Source organism: Columba livia, chromosome 10 (assembly GCF_036013475.1).
Source record: "Columba livia isolate bColLiv1 breed racing homer chromosome 10, bColLiv1.pat.W.v2, whole genome shotgun sequence".
In the NCBI taxonomy this organism is placed as follows: domain Eukaryota; kingdom Metazoa; phylum Chordata; class Aves; order Columbiformes; family Columbidae; genus Columba; species Columba livia.
In genome coordinates, this window is record NC_088611.1 from 10,474,029 (window position 1) to 10,501,998 (window position 27,970).

The 27,970-nt window shown below is 42.2% G+C and overlaps 2 protein-coding genes across 14 annotated transcripts; one reads left to right on the forward strand and one right to left on the reverse strand.

Moving 5' to 3' along the window:
- Positions 1-38: 38 nt before the first annotated feature.
- TRNT1 (tRNA nucleotidyl transferase 1) lies at positions 39-6,138 on the reverse strand. Of its 5 annotated transcripts, none has more exons than XM_065074591.1 (9): positions 6,025-6,138; positions 5,732-5,847; positions 4,604-4,797; positions 3,889-4,027; positions 3,516-3,642; positions 3,102-3,295; positions 2,683-2,933; positions 1,135-1,425; positions 39-382 (listed from the first exon to the last, which is right to left on the reverse strand). In XM_065074591.1, the coding sequence occupies exons 2-8, from the start codon at positions 5,790-5,792 to the stop codon at positions 1,177-1,179; spliced, it is 1,215 nt and encodes a 404-aa protein (XP_064930663.1). In that variant the 5' UTR covers positions 5,793-5,847; positions 6,025-6,138; the 3' UTR covers positions 39-382; positions 1,135-1,176. The 5 variants fall into 5 exon arrangements, with proteins under 5 accessions (XP_064930663.1, XP_064930660.1, XP_064930662.1 ...); XM_065074588.1 differs by having other exon boundaries at positions 5,732-5,879; positions 6,025-6,136; XM_065074590.1 differs by having other exon boundaries at positions 39-1,425.
- Positions 6,139-6,213: 75 nt separating this feature from the next.
- Positions 6,214-27,916, forward strand: IL5RA (interleukin 5 receptor subunit alpha). 9 transcript variants are annotated; one of them, XM_065074597.1, is made up of 13 exons: positions 6,262-6,382; positions 8,173-8,286; positions 8,700-8,792; positions 10,415-10,564; positions 11,662-11,807; positions 12,383-12,521; positions 13,057-13,189; positions 13,265-13,455; positions 14,758-14,903; positions 15,570-15,705; positions 18,945-19,041; positions 23,739-23,820; positions 25,536-27,916. In XM_065074597.1, the coding sequence occupies exons 4-13, from the start codon at positions 10,459-10,461 to the stop codon at positions 25,626-25,628; spliced, it is 1,269 nt and encodes a 422-aa protein (XP_064930669.1). In that variant the 5' UTR covers positions 6,262-6,382; positions 8,173-8,286; positions 8,700-8,792; positions 10,415-10,458; the 3' UTR covers positions 25,629-27,916. The 9 variants fall into 9 exon arrangements, with proteins under 9 accessions (XP_064930668.1, XP_064930666.1, XP_064930664.1 ...); XM_065074598.1 differs by having other exon boundaries at positions 6,273-6,382; positions 7,641-8,286; XM_065074596.1 differs by lacking the exon at positions 8,173-8,286 and having other exon boundaries at positions 6,214-6,382; positions 8,675-8,792.
- The last annotated feature ends 54 nt before the right edge of the window (positions 27,917-27,970 follow it).

A 27,970-nucleotide genomic window follows, 5' to 3' on the forward strand; every position in this document is an offset into this window, starting at 1 on the left:
TTGCCATCTAGTGTTACAAAAATGACATCTGAGGAAAATGAAGTCCAAACAATTTTATTAGTTACCATGGTTTTATGGGAAAATTTAAACCTGCAATAAAATTTATACACACAATAGCTGCTCTCAGAGCTATTTTTCTGTTTTGTTTTGTTTTAAAAACACACAAAAAAAAGCCAGAGATGCTAATACATGTTCATTAAGACCAGCCAGGAACAGCATTGCTGCAAAAACCCACCTGTCACAGCATCACTTGGTGGCTACAAACTCCTCGTTGACCCCCGCTATGAGTTATGAGCTTCTACATGCAAACAACTCCTTGTCTGGGCTCCTTCCCCCATCAGCTTTAACTCAGAGTTAAACCCCTTTAACTTCTCGTACATCACTGGGAAAGAGACAGGAACGAAAGCAGGAATCAAGTACTGGACATGGACATTAACAGGACGTTTCACACACCAAGCTGGAAACACCGTAGACCCCTTCACCAGTTTTCTATGGATTTAGTTACTCAGTGATAAACAAGTTACTGGAAAATTACTGAAGAGAGAAGAAGGTCATGACACTGACTCAGCTAGGTCGTCCTTTTAATCTAGAATTGATTCTAGAATTACAGAAAATAAAAATCTTTATAGAAAACAGAATTGCTTTACATGGTAAGACTGTTAGAGAACTGCTGGAGTATTTCAATCTGGTATGTAGACAGATAATTAGAGTTGAGCCCATTATTTCTAGGCACTGTGTCACTCTCCGAGGCACAAAAAACCCCAGGATTTTATCTAGTGAAACGTCTTTGGGGGAGGGTGGTGGGTTATTTGGGTGGTTATTTTTTCTTTTTTTAAATGAAGCAAAATCCAAATGAGAAAAATCTTGATGGCACCTCTAATGCCCCGGAGTCAAGTAAAGTATTTTTACTTCATATTTTAATGATAAATAAGCTTATCATTAAAATACAAGAAAAAGAGTTAGATAATGGGGAATTTGGCAAATAACATTTTACGTGACTACAAAATAAAACCTCTCTTTGCAGAAACTATGAATTAGTAACAGAAGAACTGGGCTGTCTGAAGATCTTAAATACGACAAACACTATATTGGCTGTGTGTACAGTGACAAAGTATTGACTGGTATCTCACTCACGCTCGGAACAGGGCACAATCAGTTCTCTACTATTATTCAGTTTTACGACTTCTTCAGGCAACTTAACAGTTCTTCTTTATCCATATGGTATCCACTCTTCTTCCATTCATCCCTTAACTGCTGTAATGCTGCTCCAATTTCTTTTCCAGAAGACACTCCCATTTTTCTTAAATCATGGCCACTAACAGGGAAAGTAGGAACAGTCCATTGCTGCATTTCTCTTAAAAGATGTTCCTCCCCTTGGTATTTTAGAAGCTCACAGATCCTGGAATTTGTATTAGCTTCCCTAGACTAAAAGAAAAAAAAAACAAAAAACAAGAGAGGATTCACTATGAAACAGTAGAAAACAGCTCAAATTGTGCTCAACATTGCGTTACTCCCATGACATCTCATTAGGCAACATCTGGACAAGATGGAACTGTGAAAGCGAGGACTTCTCCTGCCTCACAAGTTTTAAAACTCAGTTCTAACTTGGAGGCTCTGGAAGATCCTTGGAGACTTCTGGAATTCCAGGTAATAGCTGTAACCATCATCTTCAAGCTCCAACTGGATAGCAACTATTTCCTTCCCTGTGGGAGCCAGGCCTCACTCAGACTGCTGTCTCTCACTTTCAGTCTCAGGTACTGCTATCAAAGTGCAGAACTTCAACCCAAAATTACTCCAACTTTGCTGTGGAAGAACGTCACAGTCTGCCTAGTTCACAGCATGCCTCCCGGAGAACACAAACCGATCCTCTTCAAACTGCACCAGCTTTCAGTACACGATTCAAGAGCTGAACTGCACATAAAAACCTGGAGTCTTGAGGTCCAGATCCCTTCTCAAAGGGGAGATCAGCTGGGACAGCACAGCAAACTGTCAGTCCCTACATATGGTCGCAGGAAACTTGTTTCACATGATTGATCATGACATTTTTCAGCCTGACTCAAAGATAGGTTTTTAAATCCAATCAAAAAATTGCTATGGAACACAAGGTGCTCAGAACTGCTAAAAATACGGTGGGGGTTTTTTGTTTGTTTCAAATAATTTCTTAAGAATTAATTTAGAGCCTCAGTATTTTGGATAGGAAAGAAAAAAAACTTTTGTACCCAAGTAGAAATGTCTGCTATTTATCCTCGTGCAAAACTATATTAAAGGAAAATAATATTTTTGTAGCAAAGTTTTTGATTTATGTTGCAGAGACGTGCCAGGACATTTGTGTTAATTTCTGGTCCCCTCTCCAGGGGAAAAACAAAGAGGAAAACCAAACCAACCCCACCTTAGTTAACTGGAACAGGTTATGAACAATGCAGAGAGATATTACTGCAGTTACTACAATGATCTTCCACTGACAGCAATCCAAATCTGGCTAGTACCTTTTGTCAATACATCCCACCTTTCTGATGGAAATATCATGTTCTTTAAAACCCTGGTAAAAATTTGCCTAGGACAAATAAACAAGTCTGCCAATTAAAAGGCTCTTACTTGACTCTTGAAGGCCCTTTCTTTCCACTAAGCACCATCATCTCTGCTACCCTGTCAAACTGGAAATTCAAAATGAAATATGCTTACGTCCATTATGAAGTCCTGATACGGTCTAAGTGGTTCTGGACCCAAAGCTTTGGTTAACTCTTGCCGGTGCTTCACTAAAAAGAGACCGAGGTTTTTTTCTTCTTTTGAGATTTTCAGCCTCAGATCAAGGTTGGTGACATCATCCTTTGCCTTGAACAACGATGTCAGAACAGTCATTGGTTTTGGACACAGATTTTGAATATTTTTAGAGACTCTGTCAAATTCCTCTAAATTTCCATCAAGTGGTAGTCCTAAAACAATACACACAAAAAAGCGCAAGAAAGAGTGTTAGCAAGAAATGTGGGGAAAAAAAAATATCTAATTTCTTTTTAGGTAAAAAGTTTTATCTCATCTTGCCACACTGCAGTTCTGTTTGTATACGATATAGGAGTAGGAAAACAATCCTCATTTCACTTTACCTATGTATTGGGCAATATCCAGCTCATACGTAAGGCGAACCAAATGATTTACATGATTTCCAAGAAGAATTTTTTTCAGTTCCATCCAAATTCTTTCTCCTGAGATTCCAGCCAAACCTTTGGCATTTTCTTTAACTGCCTGCAGTGTATTAGGTTCATGATCACCAGGTTTCTCTGCAATTCTTCCATAAAATCTGTCCAAATAAAGTATGTTAGACTGAGAACAATCATTCCATTTATTACTGCTATTCAGAGAATCAATGTGTTAAATATTCAAATTTCAAATACTAGAGAAAACTTTAAAATATGACAATTACAACTCTTTTTACATCACTGATCTCTTTTTGCATGTTTCTGAAACCTTCTGCAATGCTTAGCTCATTTTTTTAAGCTAGGAAAGGCAAAACCTAGTACCTGAAATATCTTAAGATTCGTAAATAATCTTCTTGTATTCTCTCACTTGCCTTTCCTACAAATCTAATTTTCTTGTTTTTCAAGTCTTCATATCCATTAAAAAAATCATACAGCATCCCATCCAAACCTAGAAGAAAAAAAAATAGAAGCATATGAATTTACAAACATGGCTGGCATAATTAAACACTCTCATTTGAACATATGGAAGACAAGTTGTGTGATTTGACCTGTTTGGTCAGATCATCTTACATATTTGTACAGATATTTCAACAGATAGCAGTACAAACCCAAAACTGAAAGAGACTGGGAGAACTTACTGGCTTAATTTGAAAAGCAGTGTTTCATCTAAATATTTGCTTCTGAAATAATTTACCTAAAAACATGGAATTGACAGTCAGATCCCTCCTTTCAGCATCCTTTTCCCAGTCAGTGGTGAATTCAACCTCTGCATGTCGTCCATCGGTGACAACATCTATTCTAAGAGTAGTAATTTCAAAATTCTGTTCATGGAGCTGCAAATCCCACAGACATTGTTACTTCAACACAATCATGAATATAAACGTAAAAGCGGTATAATTTTTCAGCCTTATATTTGCACACAGTGCTCAAGCTGGATACATGCAAACCAACAGGTACCATGTTTTCATATAAAGCAGACAACCAAGAAATACAAACACCTGAAAATATTCATTATTCATTTTCTAGATAGCCTGCAAAAATCTTCCTGCAGAAGACAGAATAAGAGGCAGAGGAATGAGCAAAGTACAGGAAGGAAGACTTGGGAAATCAGGAGCAGGGAACACTAGGATCAACTTCCCCACTTGATCTGAACATTTAGGTGGCCTACATTATCTTTTAGAGTGATGACACAGCAACGTGAATGGGTTATGCAGAGGTAAAATGCTTTAAAATGTGGTAATTAATGGAGTTCTACAAACAAAAAGTAATTTAAAAACATCACTCCATACCTGAAAGCAGGCTCTCATTTAAACTCTAACAAAGAAGGAACATGCTACCAGTTTTCTATTGGAAATGCTGCACATTCACAGATACGGTTAGAAAAGATCCAAGTCAAATCATAAACCAACCCTGGCAGTAATGGTTCCGTGTTTTTCTCCTTTGTTATTGATCAGGCGAATACCAGCAGATGTGAACATTTCCTTAATCTCTGCTGGCGTAGCTGTAGTGGCAAAATCTATATCTTGTGGTGTCATTCCGCTCAGTAAATCCCTCACAGCACCTCCTGCTATTCTCAGCTCATAGTTCTTCTTCTCAAACAATTCTGGGAAGGGAAGGAAAAGCACTGTCTCAAATAAAAACCATAGCACACTGTCAGCCATAACCTAACTTTGCACAAATTAAGATCATAGATGTGAGAATACTTACTAAAATAGGCAGTAAGCAGCAAGACACACCTCACAGCTTCATGCAAAACACACAGATCAGGTACACAGCTAAGCACCCACATCTATTTTCCCAGTAATTTCTGATGTATTTTTCTGGGGCATTTCAGATAATTTAAGTATTAACAGGTTTGATACTGGGGGACTTGAATTAATACTGGGGGACTCTGGGCTGTGGAACACTTCAGCAGTCACAGAATCACACAATGTCAGGGATTGGAAGGGACCTCAAAAGATCACCTAGTCCAATCCCCCTGCCGGAGCAGGAACACCCAGATGAGGTTACATGGGAATGTGTCCAGGCAGGTTTTGAATGTCTGCAGAGTAGGAGACTCCACAACCCCCCTGGGCAGCCTGTTCCTGTGTCTGTCACCCTCACTGAGAAGTTCCTTCTCAAATTTAAGTGGAACCTCAAATTTACTGGAACCTGGGATTGTTCCTATCCAGATGCAATACTCTACACTTTCCTTTGTTACATTTCATTAATTTTTTCCCACCCAACTCTCCAGCCTGTCCATGTCTCTGGATGGCAGCACAGCCTTCTGGTGTGTCAGCCACTCCTCCCAGTCAGTAGCTGACAAGAGAAAAGTGCTTAGCTTTCTTGTGGCAGAGCACAGTAAACTGTGAATCCAAGTTTCTTCAGGAACAAAACACCCAGGGCGGCTGATGAACACCGAGCTCCACCGCGTCCTCTGGGACACTTTGCAGTGACAGCGGCCAGAGCCGAAGAGCAGCGCAGACCCAGGCCACAGCAGCTCCCGGGCCCCCTCCCCTGCCCAGGGAAGCCCGTCCCCCCGGCCGGTCCGTACTCACCCGCCAGGCTGCGGAGCCCCGGCGTGAAGAGCGCCTGGAACTGGGGGGACTGCAGCTTCATGGTGCCCGGCGCCCGGTGCCGCAGCCGGAGCGGCGGGAGCAGCCGCAGCCCGGCCCTGTAGGGCAGAAGCAACAGCTCAGCCCGCATCTGGGGAGAAACAGCGACACGGCGCGTCAGCCGCGCCGGGCAAAGGGGACCCGGCCTCCTCCTCCCCTCCCTCCCCGCCACAACCGCCGCACGGAGAGACCCCTTCCCCGCAGGCACAAAGACCCCGGCCGCCCCATCCACCCACCCGAGGAGCAGCAGCACTGGGCCCAAGCAACCGGCTCCCGCCGCCTGGCTTCTTTCCGGCGCCGAGCGATGAGCTCAGCGGCGCGACACGGCGGGAGGCGCGGCCGGGCCCGCCCAGCGGGCGGGAGGAACGGGAGGGGCCGGGTCCTGCCGGGGTGAACAGGGCAGGGGTGGGGCCGCCGGGCGGGGCTGTGGGCGGTGTGCGGTGTGCGGTGTGCGGTGTGCGTCCCGGAGGAGAGGGGGCTGCGCAGGGCGGGGTGCGGGGTGACGCTCTCGGGGGTCTGTGCCTGCCGGTTGCACCTGCTGAGAAAGCGGGTGGGCGTTTGTCCCGGCGAGGAGTGCAGCACAAAAGAAGGGAGGTACGAAACTAACAGCGCGAAATAGAAAAGTTTTGTCGTGGCTTGATTTCAGCTTAGAGAGAATGGATTGCAAAGGGGGAAAAAAATGTTTATACTGGCACAACTGTGACTAAATAAATGGACTGATTGCCCCAACACACCACTTGTGAGATGGCTTCAATAGTCACTGCAATAACCCACTGCCGGTGTAAAACTGATGGCTGCTGAGCTGTGTCCGCCAGGTCACAGCTGCTAACTGTGAGAAGCATCTCTGTGAATTTTAAATATTAGGTTTGTCAGCACAGATTGAGTAGATTTTTCCCTGCTGTGCAGAGATGTACGGTCAAGAGAGGGTAACGTGGGAGTCCTGGGGATTTGGTACAGTTGGGGTGTCAGTCTGTCCCTCCTCACAAGTGTCATTTCATTGTTGTGAAATCACTGAAATGTCACAGTGTTTGGCCAACTGCACGTCCCCGGGCTTGATGAGACCACAGCTGTCCTTGGTCCCCAATGTGCTGCTCCTGCCAGGAGGTATCTCAGAAGGGCTGGAAGGAGCAGAGCCTGAAGGAAGAGCTCACCCAAATGGGAGTTAATTTGGAGTGTGGTTCCCTTTGAAGCCTGAATAAATCTCTGTGTGAGCAAAAACAGTGCTATGGGTTGTGTGGTAACTGAGAAGAAACATAACACACATCTATCCAGCCTTTTAAGCAGCTGATGAATCAGCACCTCTCTGCACACTGGAGGATGCTTATGAGCACAAAAGGTTTTGTTTTGTTTTTTTTTTTTTTTTTTTTTCTGGAATGACCTATTCCAAAAAAGCATCTCAGATGTACAGTGATGTAGTCAGGCCTATGTAAGAACATAACCTTTACTTACCCTTTTTTTGTGACTACTGTTTATTATTAAAATCCTGCTTCCCCTGTTTTCTACAGAAACATTTCAATGTAGATGTCAGAGTTCTCGGCCCACTAATTAGCTGTTTACTCAGAGACATATGGGCTGGCCAAATCTTAGGCAGTCACCTAATTTGCCTCTGTGCCTCATGGCAGGATTTGATTAGGACTGTCATTGCAGGTTGATGTTTGTCTATAGATGCCCAGTGACAGTTTGTTTCAGTCCTCAGGCATCTGCCTCCCTATCCAACACTGACAACTTTCCCTGACATCTAACCTGAATTTTACTTGTAATTATCTTCTAGTCCCAGCCCAATGGACTTGGAGAGAAGCCTTAATGTGTTACAAGTCTTCCCTTAACTTGCCTCCTCACTGGTACTTTCTAGGCTCTCGCGGTATCCTTGGCTGTGCACTGGCTTCTCTTCATCTGCTCCCTGGCTCTCCGAAGTGCAGTATCTGAGCTGGACACAGTGCACGTGAGCGGAGGCTTTATCAGTGCGGCACAGAGCAGAAGAATTACTTCATGTGTCTTGCAGAGGACACTTTTCGCTGGCCTGGGGTGTCTTTTTCGCAAGTGCACAACATTGTTTATTCCTCTTCAGTTTATGACGCTTCAAAACCCCAGATCCTTTTCTGCGGAACAGATACCTAATCATTTGACAACTGATTATTTATGATAATGTCTAAATAAAGTTGAGAGCTTGTCTATATTGAACGGCACCCAATTTCTATCAATTTGCCAAGAACTTATTAAATTCTGGTCTTAGCCTCCAAAGCCCCCACCTCTCCCAGCTTGTGTCACCTGCACATTTAATAGGGTTCTCTGTACTTGCAATCCACATTGTTAAGGAATGTAAGTTGTTAGCCGCCTTCTTGCCATTCCTATAACTCTGTCACATATAGCTCTGTTTTCTGCAGGCCCTTCTCTAGGCTCTTGGCTTGGTTTCTGCTGCTTGTCCTGCTTGTGAGCCTGTGTTATCCAACCCTGTGGATCACAGCTCAGCTTTAGAAGCTCGTCTTGCTCTGGTACAGGTAACTTCTCAAAATACCACTGGCTCTATGGCAAGAGCATTGGCCAAGATGGTATAAAAACATTAGGCAAAACCTGCACAGTTTTCCAGCAATGTTTGAATTTCATTTTCTGGGGAAGAACAACTTGGGGTATGAGCAGTGCTCAGTAGGTAGCTAGCTATATACTATTTCTTTTCAGTCACTGAATAAACATTCCACTTTTCCAAAGTTATTAGAGAATTATCAGTCTACGGTATATAATTAACCCCCAATAAATAAATGTATAAAGTAAAACCATTTCTGGGCTAAACTGTGTGCTTGTATGGAGCCTTCCGTCCTGTGGTTAAATCTGTAGTTCCCTTTTTCAATGCATGCTTGTCTAACTTATCATCTGCCATAATTTTTGAAGTACCTATCACATTTGTACTTGAAAGACAGCAGTTATAAAAGAAACCCGCAGGGAGATGACCCAGAGGACGCTTGAACAAACAGAGCAGACTCTTCACAGAACTTTTGAGACTCTGCAGGTAACCTCCTGGGATATCTGTGTTTGTCTTGTGCTTTGTTTGAAGTTGTTACAATTTTACTTCTAAACAGAGAAAAAATGTTAGTGTATTTAATAGTCTCATCAGGTAAATGAGCTATACGATGCCAGTAATTTGTACAAAAGCATATTGGAAATGTGTGTCATATTCTAGCAGGTTTTGTTAATTATTTTTTATCAGATAAAGCAGTATAGGTGTGGTAGAGATGGTCAGAGATCAGCCTTCTTTGCAGATGCCGTTGTAATGTTGGGTTTACTCCACTTAATGCCCTCCAGAATAATGTCATCTTGTGAAGCAGAGGTCTGTACAGTATTCAGATCAAAAAATCTGAAAGAACAGACTTTTCCTGAATGGTAATGCAATAGGAAACAGTCTTGGAGACATTGTGTAGGCATAAACACAGCGGGAATAATATTTACCTGGTTGTTTGTGGTTCACATTCATTTGGAAAGAACCAAAATGTCTGTCCAAAATGTCTTTCAATAACCCAACACACATGAAAGCAAACCCTGACTCCACAGGAATAATCCATTAACAAACTCCAGAGGTTCAATTAGCCTCATGCACATTTTGGCTAGCAGAATAGCAGATACATACAAAATATGAATATAGATAATAAGTGGACTTGGGCATTAAGAAACACACTGTATTGTAGATTATGTGTAATTTTAATGAACTCAGCATTCATACACCATTTTGAAAAACAGTTACTGTACAGCAGAAGTACCCCAACTGCAATCAGTTGGAGTGCTTCTAGTCCGTGGGTTATTTATTAGAGGTTCAGGGAGAACTGATGGGTTAAAGATGCGTTCTCTGCTCATTACCATCTGAAAATATTATGTTTTCCATGCAACCAATTGCTGTGTTGCCCCAGGGAAGTAGTGTGATTGAGCTGGGAGGGCGTATTTCTCTTTGGTAAGAACATTTTGGAAAGCTGCTGTTCTGTATTTCCATGTTGTTTATGTTAGGTTATACATGAATGATCACACACAGATTTTTTTTCTCCCAGTACTTCATGAAACAATCTGTAGGAAGCATAAGAACATGCTGGTTTTAAGCATTAAAAATAGTAATTCATTTTAATTAGAAACAAACAAAATCGTTTCTCTTACACCCAGTAATTAACACTGGAGAATTAGCCATGAGGTGAGCACTGAGACTGTTTCGTTAGCAAGCTTTATTGAAATAGAAACTGGAAAGTAAATTCCAGTAAGTAGCCACTTAACATATAATGGAAGCTGAAAATATGGTTATTTCTGTTCTTGGAGTAAATGGGACTCTACTGAAAGCCAATATACCTCAACCCAACTTGCTCTTCTCTGCGGAGAGATGCTCCAAGTCCATGACTGCTACTCTGAACATCCACACAAGGCAGTGTTTGAAACCAGTAGCTTTTTCAAAGAGGGCTGGCGAAAGAAAAGGGAGCAAAATGAAATGTGCTTGGTGGTATTTATATTTTAGCTATGACAAGATGCATTTTCCTGCAAGGGAAGGAGAAGAGTCTATCTCCTGCAAGGTGGCAGTAGTTTCAATTGTTTGATTATATGGATATAACATGATCCATGGTTTGTGTGCTTAACACTTGGGATTGTGTTCATTTTTAGCTATCGGCCTCTGTAAAATGGTGACAAGGCACATATGCTGATACATGGCCATTTTCATTTACCATCTAAAAATTATGGCCAGCATAATGAGAGTTTTTCTGATCCTCCTTTGGACAATGGTTCAGCAAAACATACCTCAAGCTGCAGGAGGTAAGGCATCTTCCTTCTATCAGTGTGCAGCTTTAGCACCAGTGGGTGACCCAGTCCCCTCTATGTGTTGGTTAAATACACGTAAATAAACCAGTCCATGGCGTGCCATTAATTCCAGCATGTCGACACAAGCTGGGATGTGCCACTTGCCCTCTGGGCTGGATGGTGGTTCCTGGCCTGGTTTATTCAACAATTTAATCCAGCCAGAGCAAAGGCATTATTCCAGAGAGCAATTTTACTGCTAGGAACAAAACTGCAGTTAGCTGCAGAAACATGGTGACACACTGGCATGATCCTGGTGTCAACGGCCTCAATGGTGCCATTTTTTGTGGGCATCTCAATGAGGAAAATTTTAAGAAATTTTAAGAAAAGGTGGTTTGTGTTGTGGTTTTCTGAGCCTCCCTGAGGAAGTTTTCCTAATGCAAGGTGCATACTTGAAAATTGAACTAGTGGGCATCAAAGATTGAAATCACGGGAGAAGTGGGTACTGATGTCCCTCAGCTGCCTTGGAGATGCTAATTAAGGGAGGACAGGCTCTCAAGAACTCCAGAAATAGAGGGGAGTGGATTGATTATTTCATTGCCTTGCTATTTATGTGCTAACATTTCCCCCCAGCATGAGATCTTCCTCATTTCCAGATAAGCTCCAGGAATCCCTCCTGCCCTGTCATTTTAAATTATCATTCCCTTTCTTCTGTGTTTCCTTCCATTTGTGCTTAATTCCTCCGTTCATCATTTTGTTTTTTTCTCGCACATATCACTTCTTGTAGCAGTCAGCCTTCTTTTAAAACTCTCACACATTATGCTATTCTGCAGGCTTATGTGGGTGGGAACTGTTCATAGAACTGATCACTTGATCAGCCGCGTATCAGTACAGATGCCCATTTTTTAAGCCAAGTTTTAAGTAAATTCTCATTTGATGTTTTGGTTGTTCAGATATTTTTCAAATATTAGGAACTTTTTATAAGAAGCTGTTGAGAGAATATGCTATTGAAATGAAATTATTTGTTTGTATTGCTCATTGCTTGTAAACAGCTATTACTCTAAACAGTTAACTGGACTACTATGTCATGAATATTTTTGTTTTCTCCCTTACAGTTCAGGTTTTCCCACCTGTTAACTTCACCCTTACAGTCTCTTCATTAGCACAAGTACTTTTACACTGGGAACCAAACCCTAATCAAGAACAAAAAAACTACACTATTAGATACGATGTGAAAATCCTAAGCCCTGTGCCTGAAGAGGTAAGATAAGTCCAGTTTCCTAAGGAGGTTAAATTCCTGTGAAGTTAAACATGTTGGACCAAACCAAGGTGCAGCAGGTGTGATACGTCTCCTGAACGACTGGCGTATTGAATCACTTTTACATCATAAACGAATACTTTGGATGCTGGAGAGATTTCCTTTCAGCTATGAGTCCAGCTCTGCTGGGACAGGGCTTAGCCTGGTAACTGGCAGTGTCTGCAGTGTTCATCTTGGGGGAAGCTGGATACTGGGTTTTAGTGATATTTTTCCTGATTCAAGTCAGCTCACTTAATTCACGTTAATGACAGGGAATCATTAAAATGTCAGGCCATGTTTCATCACAGCTGGAAGCTATAGACAAATTTTTGCTAAGATAAGGGTTCTGCTGTCTTAAATGAGAAATCTTACACACTTCTTGTGTGGATTATTTGTATTCTCTAGCTTTATAAACTAAATATAACCAGCTAAGCTAGCTGGCTGGTTTGCCTCTTTGCAAAGAATGTATCAGCCTTTGCAGGTCTCTTATTTCAGCTTCCATTGCATGTGATGCTTATTTGATATTTTTAAATTTCAAGTATGATACAAAGAAGACTCACAGTATCCGAACAGCTGCACTTCACAATGGTTTCTCTGCACACGTTCGGACGTTACTTCTCCGTAAAGACCTTCAGATGAGAAGTGATTGGGTGAAGGAAAGTCTTCCACCTCCACCAGGTAAGAAGAAATACAAGGGAGGTCTGAATTTTGTGTTCAGCCCTGGTCTGTGGACCAGGTGACATAAAAAGATGACAGATTTAGTACTTGAAAAAATACAGCATTTTCCCCTCTACCTGCTACATTGATCTTACCAAACGATTTAGTCCAGGCCTTTCTCTACTGCTCTGGAGCCTGGAGTACAATCTGGAGGTGCATGACATGGTTAACCCTTATAAAATTTTCTAAAAATTCCTTGCTAAGGCTAAGATAGCCTACTTTCATACACTAGGATATTAGAAGATCATGTTGCCTTTGAAAGTGCAAGGTGTACATGAAATATGTAACGGTGCTGTGTGGTACAGCTTTACTTGCACTGGGAATCGTCATCCATCCATAACTGATAGACCTGTGTGATAAGGAAGATAAATGGGTGCAACAGACATAGATATAATGGACCAAAGACTGTAATGGAAGTGTTTTAGCAGCATGAATTTCTTACGACTCTTGTTACAAAAGATTTTTCTTTCTGCTCTATAATTCCTTGACTCTTTAGGTGCTCCGGGGACATCTGTCACTAATTTATCCTGTGTTACTCGCATCACCATTTCTAGTACTGTTTCTCTCCACTGCTCTTGGCTTCCTGGCCAATGGGCACCAGAAGATACCAAGTACTCCCTATTTTACAGGTTGGTGTTTTCTCTCATTTTAGTCAGCAATGAGTTTCTTTAGGAGCATCATGTCTCACAAGTATTTTAATTTAGGTATGAGACATATACTGAAGAATGTCAAGATTATATCAAAGACAAGTGGAACAGGAATACTGAATGCAGATTTTCAGTGACTCATATTGATCCTGAAGAGGTTGACAAGCTCGTTGTGATACACATTAACGGGTCTAGCAAGTATGCTGCAATTAAACCTTTTCAGCAGTTATTTAACCAAAATGCCATTGGTGAGTAGAAATATGTATTTTTTAAAAATCAAATATGTCTAGCAGGAATATTGTGTCCAGTTCTGGGCTCCTCAGTTCAAGAAGGACAGGGAACTGCTGGAGAGAGTCCAGCATAGGGCAACTAAGATGATGAAGGGAGTGGAGCATCTCCCTTATGAGGAAAGACTAAGGGAGCTGGGTCTCTATAGCTTGGAGAAGAGGAGACTGAGGGGTGACCTTGTTAATGTTTATAAATATACAAAGGGTGAGTGTCACGAGGATGGAGCCAGGCTCTTCTCGGTGACAACCAATGGTAAGACAAGGGGTAATGGGTTTGAGCTGGAACACAAGAGGTTCCACTTAAACTTGAGAAGAAACTTCTTCTCAGTGAGGGTGACAGACACAGGAACAGGCTGCCCAGGGGGGTTGTGAAGTCTCCTACTCTGGAGACATTCAAAACCTGTCTGGACACCTTCCTGTGTAACCTCATCTGGGTGTTCCTGCTCCGGCAGGGGGATTGGACTGGATGAGATTTCGAGGTCCCTTCCAATCCCTGACATTCTGTGATTCTATGATTCTATGATTGCCAAAAGATTTGTGAGCGAATACTGCTGGATTGAATGGTTCTTGATGCAGGTGAAAGTATGTGCAGGTTTTACACAGACACCTTAATTAAATTGGAATAGATTATAAGACAGAAATAGATGGTTTTAACTAACTTTGATTTTAATAATTTATTTTAAATTATAAAACGACAAAAATAAAAACCTAGAAAAGACAGTTATTCTGTGGGTTAGCCAAAGGATTATTTCCAATGTTAATTTTCAGTTGATTTAGTCAATATGCCTTCAAGTACCATTATTACTAACTGCCTTTATTTTATAGCCTTTCTTTAAAAGGAAAAAGATGCACAATGTTCAGAATAATTTTGTCCTTTTAAAGAAAGGCATAGACTGTCCAATAAAAGGTAGTAACCTTTTCAGTATCTTTCCTGGTTATATTTTTTTTTTAAATATTTTTCTCTTCTCCTGAAAATATTTTTGTCTAACTGTTCTATCATTAATTTCATGCTTTTGTTAAAATTAATTTAATAAGCTCCCCCCCCCCACCTCCCAGTAATCCAGTTTTCCAAATCTTTTAAGTGGGTTTTTAAAGCTATTTTCCCTTAACTATTTTCTCCAATACAGTTATTTCTCCTAAATCCTTATCTTTTCTGTCCAAAAGGTGAAATTAGAAGTACTATCAGATTACGAAGTGCTCCCGTTGTTCGTATTTAAACTTTACTGTATAAATAACTTACTGGTACAGTTTTCTTTTTTGTAGAGAAAGTGAATGTTCCCAGAAATGTCACTGTATTCTTAGAGCAAAATGATCTCCTGGCCACATGGGAGAAGCCAATTTCTCCTTTCCCTAAAGAATGTTTTGAATATGAATTTTACCTCTTCAACTTGAAGTCGGGTAACAAGCAGGTAATTGCTTCTCTGATGCCCAAGTATTACATAGTGTAATCTCTGAGCTGACTGTCCTACATAGCTGAAATTTGCCTTTATGCAACCTAGTGAAAAAGCCATCTTATTCATGGATATGTTACAAATTTATAAACATTTTAAATATAACCTGCTATTAGTACATTTTTGAAACTATGGGCTTTTGGTGAAACTTGTGTTCCATTTGTGACTAGGGTTCAGCAAAGCCAAACTCTCATCAGTTTTCAGAATTTTCTTTTTTCTAGATTGCATTTATGTCTGCAACAAACTCTTCCCAAGAGACCTACGAAAGCATAAGGACATAAATTGGAATTATTCAGTTTTATGCTTCTAGATTGAGAACAGTAGGAGGCTGGTCAATCCTGAAAATCCAGCATTAAATCTCTATAGGAAGAATGCAAAAATGAGGCATCTTCAAGAATTTGTCCTGAAATATTGATGTATTATGAGAGAAATTACACCTAGAAAAATAGAAATCTTACTTCAAAAGCAAGGCCAGATGCTCACTATTAATCTAGTAAAGGAGTTTGGATTTGTTTGTTTGGTTTTTGTTTGTTTGTTTTTTAAGCTATACATAACTAAAGTTTGGCTTTTTGAATTGTTTAATCTTAAGTCATCTATAACAGTACAATATTGTTTTCCTAACAGATACTGAAAATATCCTCAAATGACTTCAGATTACAGATTGATGTTACCAGCAGGTATTCCATACAAATAAGAGCTAATCATCGCATATGTCGTACCAGAGGATTTTGGAGTGACTGGAGTGAAATTACTTATGTTGGTAAGAATGACATGCTTCTGTCTTGTAATGAGTATCATTACATTGCTGGAAAGCAAATGCTGCCTAATGACAAGCAAGCACAACACCAAGTAATTTTCATAGAAGCCAGGAAAACAGGTATTTGGAGGAAGAAACTAATTTGTTAATACCAAGGGGAGTTAAATCTGTGTTCCATTAAAACTAATAAAAACAAAAATTCTCAAGCAAACTTTCAGACATATGGAAGGTTTTTTTAGACAGTATTTTGTTTTTACATGCTTTTGTTTTCAGAGACTGCTTTAAACTAGCTTAACGCCTAAGTTCTAGGTGAGGCCTTTTGGTTGCATTACTTCTTTAGTTTTTACATGTATTTCCCTGGCATGCATCTTGATGTTCATGCTGGAAGTTAATATGAGTGATCATGTGAAGTATTACTTTGCTGGAGCTCTCTGAAGTCTTAAACATTGGGGAGAAAAAAAGAGCATGGTTTTAGCATCTTTGGAACATGGTGATTTGCCCCATTTTGTTCTCTTTTTCTTGCTTGCTAAACATGTTTTTATGAGAATAACAGTTTACTTATCACAGCACGTTATCAACTGTTTCTTCTTAGACATCCTCCTTTGCTCTTATCTTTTGAGTTTCTTAACTTCCTGGTTTTCACTTAAAAAAAAAAAAAAAGAAGTCCCTTACACTCTCCTGTTTACTATATTTTCCCCTCTTGTATCTATTTGCTAGTGAATGCAAATCTGCTGGTGTTTTTGCCTCCTTATTCTAATACATCTCCTTGACCTTCCCACCTGGCTCCATGGCTCTGGTGCCCTTGGGAAGAGAGGCTCAGTAACGCAACCACTCGGGGCACCGGGGTCTGACCAACCATATCATTAATTAAGAAAACTGGGCCTGTTTATTAGCCTCATGCACCTATCTGGGAAATATTCTGATGAGATCAACTTTAAGACCAGTAAACCTCTTCTGAGCCCGTGTCCTGAGAAAGACTCTGACCTAAGCTGCCCATCCTGGAGCAGCAATCTTCCAACTTTGTTCCCAACTGAAACACAGCTCTGGATCCTTTCCTTGGGTGGTGGTGATCAAACCCTGTGAAATGCAGCCGTATGCTGCTAAAGTGGGTGCTATAAAACTGCACCTTGATACCAGCTGTCTCTAAAAGGTTGTTTAGAAGAACTGCAGTCAAAGCAAGCTAGATAAAAAAATCATCAGCGCAGCTGAGTGGGCTGGTCACCTTTGTTAACTACACACAGCAGCCCAATGTGAGCCAAATCTGTGAAGCTGTAAGTACACGTGAACAGCTGCTGCCAGGGCTCACAGTTTAAAAGATCTACAGGTCAAGTTTGAGGCTGAGAAGTATCTGGCAGCACATTTGTGCTGTCATGATTCTGCTTTCCCAGCAAGGCTGAAAGAGCTGGAGCACTGTTGGAGCTGTCTCTGCTGGGCAGAGTGATGATGACTGAGGAACCTGGAAACATTGTCCTTACAGATGCCTCTGCTCACACACTGCACATATCAAATATGGAAAATTCATTCTGATGGTAAAAAATAAAAAGGGGGGGGGGGAAAGTTAGTCTTCCATAAAAATTTACTAAAATCTCAAAAATAGCCAAGGACAGGTCCACTTACTTCAGATTTTCCCACGAAAAGGGGTTTTTAGAGGCTTATTGCAGTTCGTTGATACAATCCTGATTACTGCATAAGTTGCTGGGTTTCAGTACGTGCTTTAGCTAGCAATTACGTTGCTGTTAACTAGCTCTGAGATTTACCTGTTCCCTCCGTGCCCTCTATTATGTGGATAGCTCTCACTAGGCAGGTTCATGGGCTTGTGCTGGTCACCGTGGTGTGTGGGGCTGGGCTGGTACCTCCAGGCATGTCTTCTGTAGCCTCCAGGGTACAGAACAGTCTCTGCAGTTGCTGCTTCTCCCACACCTTGCTCTGAGTCGCAGTGAGACTTAATGTTGCCTGATCATGCATTTTTGGGGCCATTGCCAACTGGCACAAGATGGAAGAGACTTCAGATCCCTCCATTTTTGGTTTGGAAAGTGGAGACATTTCCCAGCCTTCATGTTGGGAGGCTTAAAATTGGTTGATGGGACCTAACAGTTTTCCACAGTTTGCTGCCCCAGTCATCCTCCAGACTTGTAACTCCTTGTGAGTTACATCTGAAATCTTATCTTCTTGAAAGAAAAGCAATAACCCTGAAGAAAAAATAAACCATCCTGGTTCATTTTTAATTGCAAAGTTGACTGTGTACCCGCATCGTGTGGCATGAAGGCAAAGGGCAGCTGGCACAGGCCTGCACATGGTGTCACCCACGTGCTGCTCACAGGGACTGCCCTGGGACCGCAGCTGTCATGGGAGACAGCAGGCTCAGCGCCTCGTTGCTTGGAGACAAATCTGGCCACAGTCAAATATTGTTTTGTCTACAGCACCAATAAACCCAGTGCTCCTGCTGCTGGCCGATTTATGTCCTTTCCATTACCTGGTAATGGCACAGCTGACACCTTGATACATAGGACAGGTAGTTATCGTAAGCACACAAGGACTCAGCAGCCTTTTGAAAATGCAGTTCAATGTAAATGTTTTTGTTATATGGCATAATGTGGCACAAAATAATGGTCATGGTCACTGAGCAATGCCTTTTCAAAACATAAACATTGACCTTGGTAGAAATACCCATGTCTGCTCACAGGCAGAGGCAATAGAGAAATTCTTTCTGAAGAAAGGTATCAGCAACCAGCTCATAAGAAAAACGGGGGGGTTGATGTCTTTTTTACAAGCAAGTGTATGAAGCCAGAGACATACAATTCTAATCAGGAACTCCTGATTAGAAAGGAATAACAGAAATGAAGAATGGTTTAATAGAAAACAAACAGTTTGTGCCTGAGATTACCAGCAAACAGCGTCTTTGCTGAGTACCAGTCGTGTGCTGGCTGCATGGCATTGCGTGTCTCGGGACGGCAGCTAACGGACCCTGTCATCCTTCTGGGGGCCCTGGCTCCTCTTGCTTCTCAGCTTGTTCTCTCCTTCACATCAAAATGAAAGAAATTTATTGTTGAAATTAGAGAGTCAGTTCCATGGAAATTGTCCTTGAAGCTACGCATTTCATTTCTAATTCTCGATACATCTCCATCATTTGGATTTTAATTTCTGATCTGAATATAATCACATAAAAGAGCTCATAAAATCTTTTGTAAGAGTGTGTGTAAAATAATCTGCACTAAAATAATATTTTTTTTCTTGAAATTCAGGGCAAAACAATCTGGATAATTCTGTAACCTGGATTCTCACTGTGCTTTGTGTGTCTACGTGCTGCACATTCCTGCTAGTTGCTATAATATGCAAAATGTAAGTATCAGCATCTTCTTTTTAATTACAGTATAACTAAGGACTAGATGTTCAACAGGCGTGGGGGCTGTTACAAGCTTTGCTTAACTTTAAGAAAGGGCCCTGAGTCTGGTATTCATGCATTATTATACAAAGCAAAAGTACTGAATAAGTAGTAATCAGCCGCATTAATTATGAATAATAACATTCAGCAAACCTGGTGGAGTAAGAGGGTTATTCAATGTAATCTCAAATAACAAAACCATGTACTGAATGAGGTGAATTTGTTAAAAATCTGTTTGTCCTTATCTCATTTCTTCACTTAAATGGGTCTGGTTGGGCCAATGATTTCCCCAGGAGAAGTCTGCCTTTAACCCTGGAGAAAGCTGGCGAGAGCATCTTTCATGGCTAAAATGTACAGAACAGCATTTTCTCGGTTGTGTCTAGTTCAGCCCGAAGACCTACACTTTGAATTTCTGTAGCTGTTACTGGTCAAATCGTAAGTGGTGAATTAAAGAATCAATGTAATTACAAGTTTCTCCCCTGAAACATGCGTCAAGCAGCAATTATCAGTCCAAAATAAACACAGCTCCTAGTAATGTGAGTGCTGTCCTCAACTCTGCTTATTTCTCATTAATTTTTTTAATGTTTTTTTTTTTTTAATTTATTGGTCATCCTGATGTCTTCTTGGCTATTTTCCTTTCCATAGCACATTTTCTTTATCAAATAAAGGTCTTGTCTACAGGAATGTTCTGTTACAATAACTGTTATTAACTCTCCACAAAGTGTCTAGTGTCTATGATAACCTGTTCTTAAATCAGTTTAATTAGCATAACAGGTCTCAATAAGCAATCCTTTTTGGAACAAGACGGATTAACTCCCCAGAGAGTTTATTCATGTTGTGCTTCATATGCATTTGTTCCCAGCTATGCTGCCTTGGTGTATTGGTGGAAATCCTCAAACTGCTCTTACTCACATAATTGATTCTTTTATGGTTTGACCTGTCTGTATAGCTGTAGGTCCTCCATTGTTCCAGCATCATCTTCATCAGCTCTCTCCTCTCTCTCTGGGGCAGCAAAACACCAACACCAGTTAGATTCAGTAGCAGTTAATAGCAAACATACTGCTCCGTGTTTTTCTGTAGAGTTCTGCAAGTATTTGGATATTATGCAATTACTCCCTGCAGAGAACATGAAACAGATATAAGGGAAGAAACAGGTAGAGGGAAGGACTTCTACTCAAGGACCAGCTTGAAGATGCTATAACTAGTTCATTTTATGAATTTTAATATGTTAGGCAAATATAAGCTATCTTTTCCAGGTTCAGCTGCTTGATGTTACATTTGTTGCCCCCAGGACTTTCTCACTTCCTGGCTAATACATAATTCCCTAGCACCCAAAGGTTCATTATATTCCATCTTTGTCAAAGAGATTAAAATTTTATCTGCCTGGTGCACTGAATTTCATGAAGTTGCTAGCTTTACCGCACACTTCTCAAACTGTTGCTTGTTCAGAGTCCTTGACACTTCTCTAATCCTCCAGCCTGCCCTGGGAGGAGATGGGAAGTGTGCAAAGATAAAATGCAGTGCTTAGCCTGCTCATTTGTTGTATCTGCAGATATTAAAAAAAGAAAAATAGAACAGGTTCCCTAGATCACAGTTTCATTAGCACTCTCAGTTTTTAGTGCTCTTGAAAATTCATGAAGTGTACCGTGCAATTCAAGCCACAGAATCATTTTGAATTTCATACAATTTGATGCCATTGTAAGGAATTTCATTATAGCAAAGAGTTCTATAAATTTTTCTGTGTACTTCCTGGTGATTGCAGGCACCAGAGATACAGACCACTGTTCAGGAGAAATGCTACAGGGCAAAGTAGCCATTTGGAACTGTTTGGATAGTCTTTTCCCTTCACTTGCTTGCAGTAGCTGATGGGGTTACTGTCTTGATAAAAAGCACAATTGAAAGTTTTCCTACTTTGCCCTCTGTCTTTATGAACGAGCATCTTCTCTACTTCTTAGACTGTGCCTTGGAATAACATTTTCTCCTGGAGGTGAGCCCACAGGAGGATGTAGTTAATAACTTGCTCCCAGCTGCCCTCCACTTAATTGACATGAGGACAGTCAGTGGCCCTTCATACCCTGACCTCCTGCTCATCCTGACCTCCACCAGGTACCCCCCCTGCCTTTTGCACCCCCCCAGTCCATGACCAGCAGTCACCAGCCACCTGCCACAGGGAAGTCATTTGGAAAATGTCACAGAGAATCTCAGGGGAGGCAAACCACTAGAAAAGGTACTCTAACATACTGTGAAAACAAATATTTTATCAATTTCATCATAGCAGTTAGAAGAGGGAAAAGAAGAACTTATTCTCTTACTTATCTTTATTTATCTTTGGCCTTTTCATGTCACAGCTGGTGGGAAAAGTGGCAAATTTCATTAGGACACACACAGCACAATAACGAGTCCCTGAGTTAAGGCATGAGGGTCCCATGGGGAGCTTCCAAAGCCCAAAGGTCCAAGTAGCACTAATGGAAAAGGCTATGCTCTAACCCACGTAGACACAAGCAGAGATATCCAGAACACTTTTTCTGACAAGATGTTTAATCACATAACTGAAACTTTTCAGTGTTCTGCAAAAAAGAACAGGACCATTCTGAGGGCATCACTGTCAGCACCCCCACAAACGCCTCACTGCAAAGACTCTTGCACTTGAGGGGCAGGGAGCCCCCACAAACCCAAGTGTGCTTCTGCCTCATTTCTGTTGGGTGTTTGTGCCCCCCTCAAGCGTTTCTGTTCCAGAAGTGATATGTAACCTATGCATTTTTCTGGCTCAATAAATAACTTTGATATGGCTCCATCAACATCTTTCATTGACCCAACTAGAAATGCGCCAATTCCAAACAAATCCAAATCTTGCTGGTTACATTGCACAGCAATAACATAAATCAAAACCTCACTCAGAGCTGAAATAAGGTAGAGGTGACATCATGCAGCCTCCAGCATCTTCCTTCTGAAAGGCTTGGGAGACCTGATGGAGTGCAGGAACCGTGAAGACAACAGCAGTTGCAAAGCTGACCTGGATGTGGTCACAAAGACTTAACCCTTATGAGGAAAGCTGGGAAGAGTAGACATAATACCAGGCACTGGAGTGTTAATACTGGCAATCATCCCAGTCCCACTCCCGAATTACACCAATGCTACCTTACTGTCCCACTCTGCTGGTGGTGACTGCACAGACTGACTTGTCCTCTGCAGTCAGTGATGGTTGGACTGTGTTCTCCAATTCAATAAAGGGGGTGCAAAGGTCTCCTAAAAACAACTCCCTCACACCCTGCTTTTCCTTCCCCATATTTCCACTTCTGGCTGTCTACCCCATCACAAACCATTGTCCATGTGCAGCAATGGGGAGATGCCCCACAGCTTGCTTGGTCAGGTCTATTGTGTGAACAGATGTATGGCCCTTCCCTTTGCCTAACAATCAGTTAAGCGTCAGTATCTCTTTCAAGGCAGCATCAGCTCAGCCGGGAAAGTTTAGCTCCAAACTGATAGTCAGAAAATATTATTCTTTTTCACTTCCTTAGTGAGGAGGAATAATAGGATAAAAGAAAACTTGACAACTCAGAAAGCTTTTATAAGAAGAAGGAGTAAACATTGAACTAACCAGATATCAGCCAGAATTGCCAGAAAATAAACAGGGCAGAGGAGCAGATCTGCCCTTGGTCACAACAGCTAGGGCTTCACACCTTGGCCATGTTTCTGCTGTGAGGGTGGGAGGCTTACTCCACAGAACAGGCACCAGATACTAATTCTCGGCTAAATCCTATAATTGTCACTCAGGCCAAGTTCCCATTAAAATCTGTCCCTGTTTGGACATCCTGCTATCGAGGGATAGAGATAGTGAATGCTGTTTAGTGATTGAAATGGGAAGTCTGTACTCTGGGATATATCAAAGACAAGAAAAAGTTCACTCGGCAGCACTTGCTATCACAAAAATACATATGCCTGTACGCTTGAGCCAGATTAAAGAGTGTCAGGCAGGGAAGGAGTATCTCAGAAGGTGTTAGCAGGATGAGTTATTACACTGCTAAGCAGAACAGTTTACTGTCAGCCATCTCTAGTCCCATTCCTTGGCTCCTCCTTGTTCCCTTGGCACGCAATTATTTAAGATTACTTTCCTATCATGAGACATGGGCAGATTACGTCCAGAAACCAAAGTCTGGACAAGTCCAAACAAGGTACATGACAATGCAGCCCTTGGGAAGACCATGAGCGTGAACAGACACAGTAATTAATTTCTCTCCAAGACAGGCTTATTGCCGGCCATTAAAAGCTGTGGCTATGCCCCTTGGATCCTGCCTTCCAGCCCAGCACTGCTACGGCTGCCACAGGAGAGGCTGATGGGGGAGAGCGCCAGCCCACCTTCTCCATGTCATCTGCATGTCCCCAGAGTCCAGAAGTGTCCTGTGAAGAATGGCACACCTGCCCACTCCTCGGGGTGTCTGCTGGTGGACCATTATCCACCACTTTGACCCCTTTTGAACCTGCTGCTGCTCTCAGATGCTAATGACTGAGTGGGAGGGGGCAGGAGGGCTGGTGATGTGAGGAGACGTGCTTTCTCATGGGGCTAAACACATGCTGCTTGTCATATATGTCATCCATCAGAAAAAGCAATTCTACATCCCTCCACTACCGTTTGTTTGGTTTTTATTTTCCCCAGAAACCACGTATGGAGTAAATTGTTTCCACCAATTCCAACACCCAGCAACAAATTCAGAGATCCCTTCCCAATTGACTATGAGGTAAAATAACATTTTAGTCACTTTTTCTTTTTTGACTAGAAGGAATGCTTGTGTTTGTGTGCTGCTTTTTCCCTGTAAGGCTGTGAGCATGTAGCTTGTTACTGCTCAGTTAAAGGCTTTTAACTCTTAGAATTTATAATGTCCATATGAAACATAGACTATGTTGTCAAATGTGTTGTACAAAACATGCCAAATGGGAAATTCATAGGTGCAGTTAACGTGATGGTACACACAGCCCTGACGATGAGTATAATATTGAGTTAGTCATTGAATTTAGCAATTTGTGAGGCTGTTGTTGCAATTGTAGCTGCTGTGCTCAGTTCTCACCTTGGCCGTGTGGCCACCTCCTCTGCTGAGGTCAGGTCCCAGCCTGCAGTAGCTCTAGATCTGGCCTTATTTGTAGATAAAATGTTTTAGGGAGGGTTAAAGATGCACAAAAGGATTGAAGTGCTACTGGCAAGTGATTTTTCTAATATGCAACAAGTTTCAGAGACATGGTGCCATACTTATGGCTCGGCCTTGGCGGAGACTGGAGGTTGACTTCTGGAGAGCTGATTTATTTTGTGAAACCTAACAATGGGAAATGTTTTGGTCCTACTGTTAAGCTGGTCTTAAACCTTATTATGTTTGCTGTTACTTCCTGATAAATACATTTGCCTTACAGATAGATAAAATTCCTCATTGTCTGCTCAAGGGAAGTGCTGCTCAGTAACTTGATTTTAATTTGTCTCCTTAGAACAGAGGTTTGATTTTTGCAGTATTGTTTTTATTCCGTCGTCTGGTCAAGGAAACAAGCTTAAAAGATTATCATATAATGTTTGTTTTTAATTAAAGTCACTGGTGTAAAATAACACGACTTAGGCTGTCACAAATAAGAATATGAGAAATAGCAAATATTAACACTGCAGCTAGAAGATGTGAGCTAGTGAAGGCTGTCTCGTGTTATCAAAAGCAGCACTGCCTTGTATTTGGTCAAGCCTTAAAGTGAGCTTGGTGTGGTAGGCTGGAGGCTTTCTGCTGGCTGGTGGCAGCAGTAGAGAGAGGTGACCAGGAGAGTGGAACCTCCAGCAGCTGTTTGTTGTGGCCATTCAGTTCCTAAATTCGTAGCATAAACAGTGGGGCAAGGTGATGAAAGCCCAGCACGGCCGTGGGAACCGCGCTCGGCTCCAGGGGGCAGCTCTGCCCTGTGGCCCTTCGGGAGCGCAATGGCCCCTTTCTGCTTCTTTCCACAAATCACCCTGTCCCTGCACAGCTCTGCTCGCTACCGAGGGGTCGGAATCTGGCCCTGTAAGTGGGCTTTGGTACTGTGCATACAGAAAAATTCATGTGCCTGGTAACCTGCCGTCCAGCTCCTCCTGGGGCTCTTTGTCCTTGACTACAGAGAGGTGTATGTTGTGCTGCTGGCCCAAGGGACAGAATGATGAGCAGCTCTATGTGAACTCGATGGTGAAATTCTGTTGAACCCAATGATTTTTCTTGGCTCTTACCTCATGAAATGTTTTGGGTGAGCCCCTCTTTAAATGCACCAACTTGAAAAACAGTGTTTTGCCAAACATGTTGTTAGGTGAGGGCTTTGCAGCATTTGTTTCATAACAAATATTCAACTCAGGCTTAAAACAATATGTTGTGACTTCTCTCTATTAATTAGTGCGGCTTAGCTGATAACCTCAGTTTATCTCCCGGCTCACCATCTAAAAGTGGTGTTTGCTTTCCAGAGAGCACGTACCTGCACCAGTGAGACGGAGACTGAGTTCAGCAGCTTCGCTGAGGATCTCTACTGCAGCACCCTTGACAACTCTGTCTTCTGAGAGGCTGTGGGGCTGGCGAGGCTGCATGGCCCCAGCATGTCACTCATCATCGCTGGAGAGGCCTTTGTGTCACCTCCATTGCAGTGGCATTTCCAATGGGGAAGGAAGACTCGCTTCCATGAGGTGCCTTCTGTAATGATAGGCTACTAAACAAAAAGTCCCAGTTTAAGCAGGATATAAGTACACGGTAAAAGAGCTATGTAGGAAGAAAAAAATCTGGAAAAGAGCTAACGGATTTTTTTCGAGTTGACAGCTTAATCTTCTGGATTTTTGTCTTGTTTTAAATAATTCTTGACAACTGAAGATGCAAAATGCAAACTAGGACTTGGCACAGCCCTGTGTGTGGCAGCAAGGTGCCCAGCCATGGTCCCTGGCAGTGACCAAAGTGGGTCGAATATTAGGAAAAGAGAAAAACAAACTGTAGAGCATCTAAGTGCTGTCATCCCTGGTGCTGGCATGGATACAGCACATCCATCATGAGAGCGAGGGCTCACACTTGGCCTTCAGCAATACACTTTGTAATGAAACAAATTATGCGTTAACTCAGCAAATAACCTGAACAACCTCCACAGAAATGCAATTCATTGATAAAGGGAGTGTCTGTCTGTGCTGTGCATGAGCTGTGGGCCGTGCAGACAGACCGTTCCTGCTTGAACAGTACAACGGCCAGGCCGTGCCCGACATGGCAGTGTCCCTCTTGTACTGCATAAAGGTACTTACATCTTGCTTTTTAACTAAACAGCACCAACTTCGGATGTTGGGAAAAGGCTGGCAGTTGCAGGACTTTATAAACCCCCAAAGCCTCAGATTTATAGGCTAAGACAAGGTTAGTTTGCTTACACAGCTTATGTACAATTAGAGTCTTGCTACTTCTGTGCTCACAGCTGGTACCTTCCTGCCACAGGCACAGCTCCTGAAATCTCAAGATTCTGTGTGCATGGCAGGATTTGCAGGTGGCCTGGGGTGCTGCATGGGTTGTGTGCACTGCAGGCCTGCAAGGAGCCACGTGTAAACTTACAGTAAATTCACAGCTTGGAAATTGAAAACTATTTTGAGAAACAGCTATGAAGCACTGCAAAAAAAACCCAACAGCCCCCCACGGAGCACTGACCCCAGTGCTGAACGTAAAACACCTCTGAGCCCTGGCTGGGCACGGCCAGGTCCTGACATCCCCAGCACCACAGTTCCTTGGGGCTGAAACAGCCCCAGATTTTGGCTGTGAGCCCGGTGGGGCTCTGGTGAGTGATGCTTTCACAGGGATCACAGCAGCCAGCCGGGACTGCAAGCTGGGTGCTGCGAGACCCCAATTTCAGTATGAAATGAGCTTCACCTGTGTTTCTGATACTCAGCTCTGAATGAGGGAGTGTCCCTGGGGTGAGTGGGCTCTGAAAGAGCATCTGGCTGCCCACCTGGCTGCTCACCGTGGGCTGTGGGACAGGGGAACACATGCAAGACTCGCAGTTGGCTCAATATAGGTCCAAGGCTCTGCTGCAGACTCTTGCCTTTGACATCAGCTGACAGTGTCTGCAAAAGGACAAGTTTGTTTGTTCTTCCTGGCACAAGAGATTAAAGCTTAAGGGGCAGAGGGGAAGAAAAAAAAAAGGTTAAAAAAAGGAAAAAAATGTCTCAAACTGATAAACTACTTTGGTTGCACCTACAAAACACAACACAGCTGGGAATGCAGAGTTTTCAACTGTACAGTAATTAAAGAAATGTGCCAAGGACTCTGGATGTGCTTAAGAGGCTCTCTGAGCTGCAGGAGCTGGGCTTCTCCTGTGGGTGCAACTTCAGCTGCCTGCAGGTAATTTTGAAAATCCCAGCCCAATATTGCAACTTGTTTTTCTTTGCTAACTGTTGTTCCATCTCCAAAGAACTTGAGTGTGAGACAGCATCAGTTTCTGTTTCTGATTTGTTTACTTACATTGTGTAATCCACTGAGTGAGTTACCAAATAAACCTCCTGCCTGAAACCGCTTGAACAACATGGGCTCTGACGTCTCTGACCGTGGACCATGAAGCTCTTCTGTTCTTGCCGAGTTCCTTCTGCTTCCAAGAAACATCCTGTCTGTCGGGCTGTCCTGAAGTAGGGTTAAGCACATTAAGAAAGAGTAAAAAGAAAGATCTGACCCAGCAAGAAAATTGTTTGGAAAGTGCCAAATGTAATGGAGTTCTCAGGTGCTACAGACTACAAATAATTATAATAAATGACCCAGTTCTGATCTGGGTGAAATAGCATGGCTCTATCAAAATTAATGCAGCTCATTAATATAACGATGTTTGCGCTTCAAATGTCTCTCCTGCATGTGATTTTAATGGATTTGAGGTACACAGCTTTAACAGTCT

Bases quoted from the DNA above. Each gene is read 5' to 3' on its own strand.
- IL5RA (XM_065074596.1), top strand. From the start codon at position 10,459: ATGGCCATTTTCATTTACCATCTAAAAATTATGGCCAGCATAATGAGA. The intron at 13,190-13,264 runs GTTGGTGTTTTC...ATTTTAATTTAG, and splicing joins AAGTACTCCCTATTTTACAG to GTATGAGACATATACTGAAG. The intron at 13,456-14,757 runs GTGAGTAGAAAT...TCTTTTTTGTAG, and splicing joins ATTTAACCAAAATGCCATTG to AGAAAGTGAATGTTCCCAGA.
- TRNT1 (XM_065074588.1), bottom strand. From the start codon at position 5,879: ATGCGGGCTGAGCTGTTGCTTCTGCCCTACAGGGCCGGGCTGCGGCTG. The intron at 3,296-3,515 runs GTACTAGGTTTT...TTATTTGGACAG, and splicing joins CGAATCTTAAGATATTTCAG to ATTTTATGGAAGAATTGCAG. The intron at 2,934-3,101 runs GTAAAGTGAAAT...GTATTGTTTTAG, and splicing joins GGATATTGCCCAATACATAG to GACTACCACTTGATGGAAAT.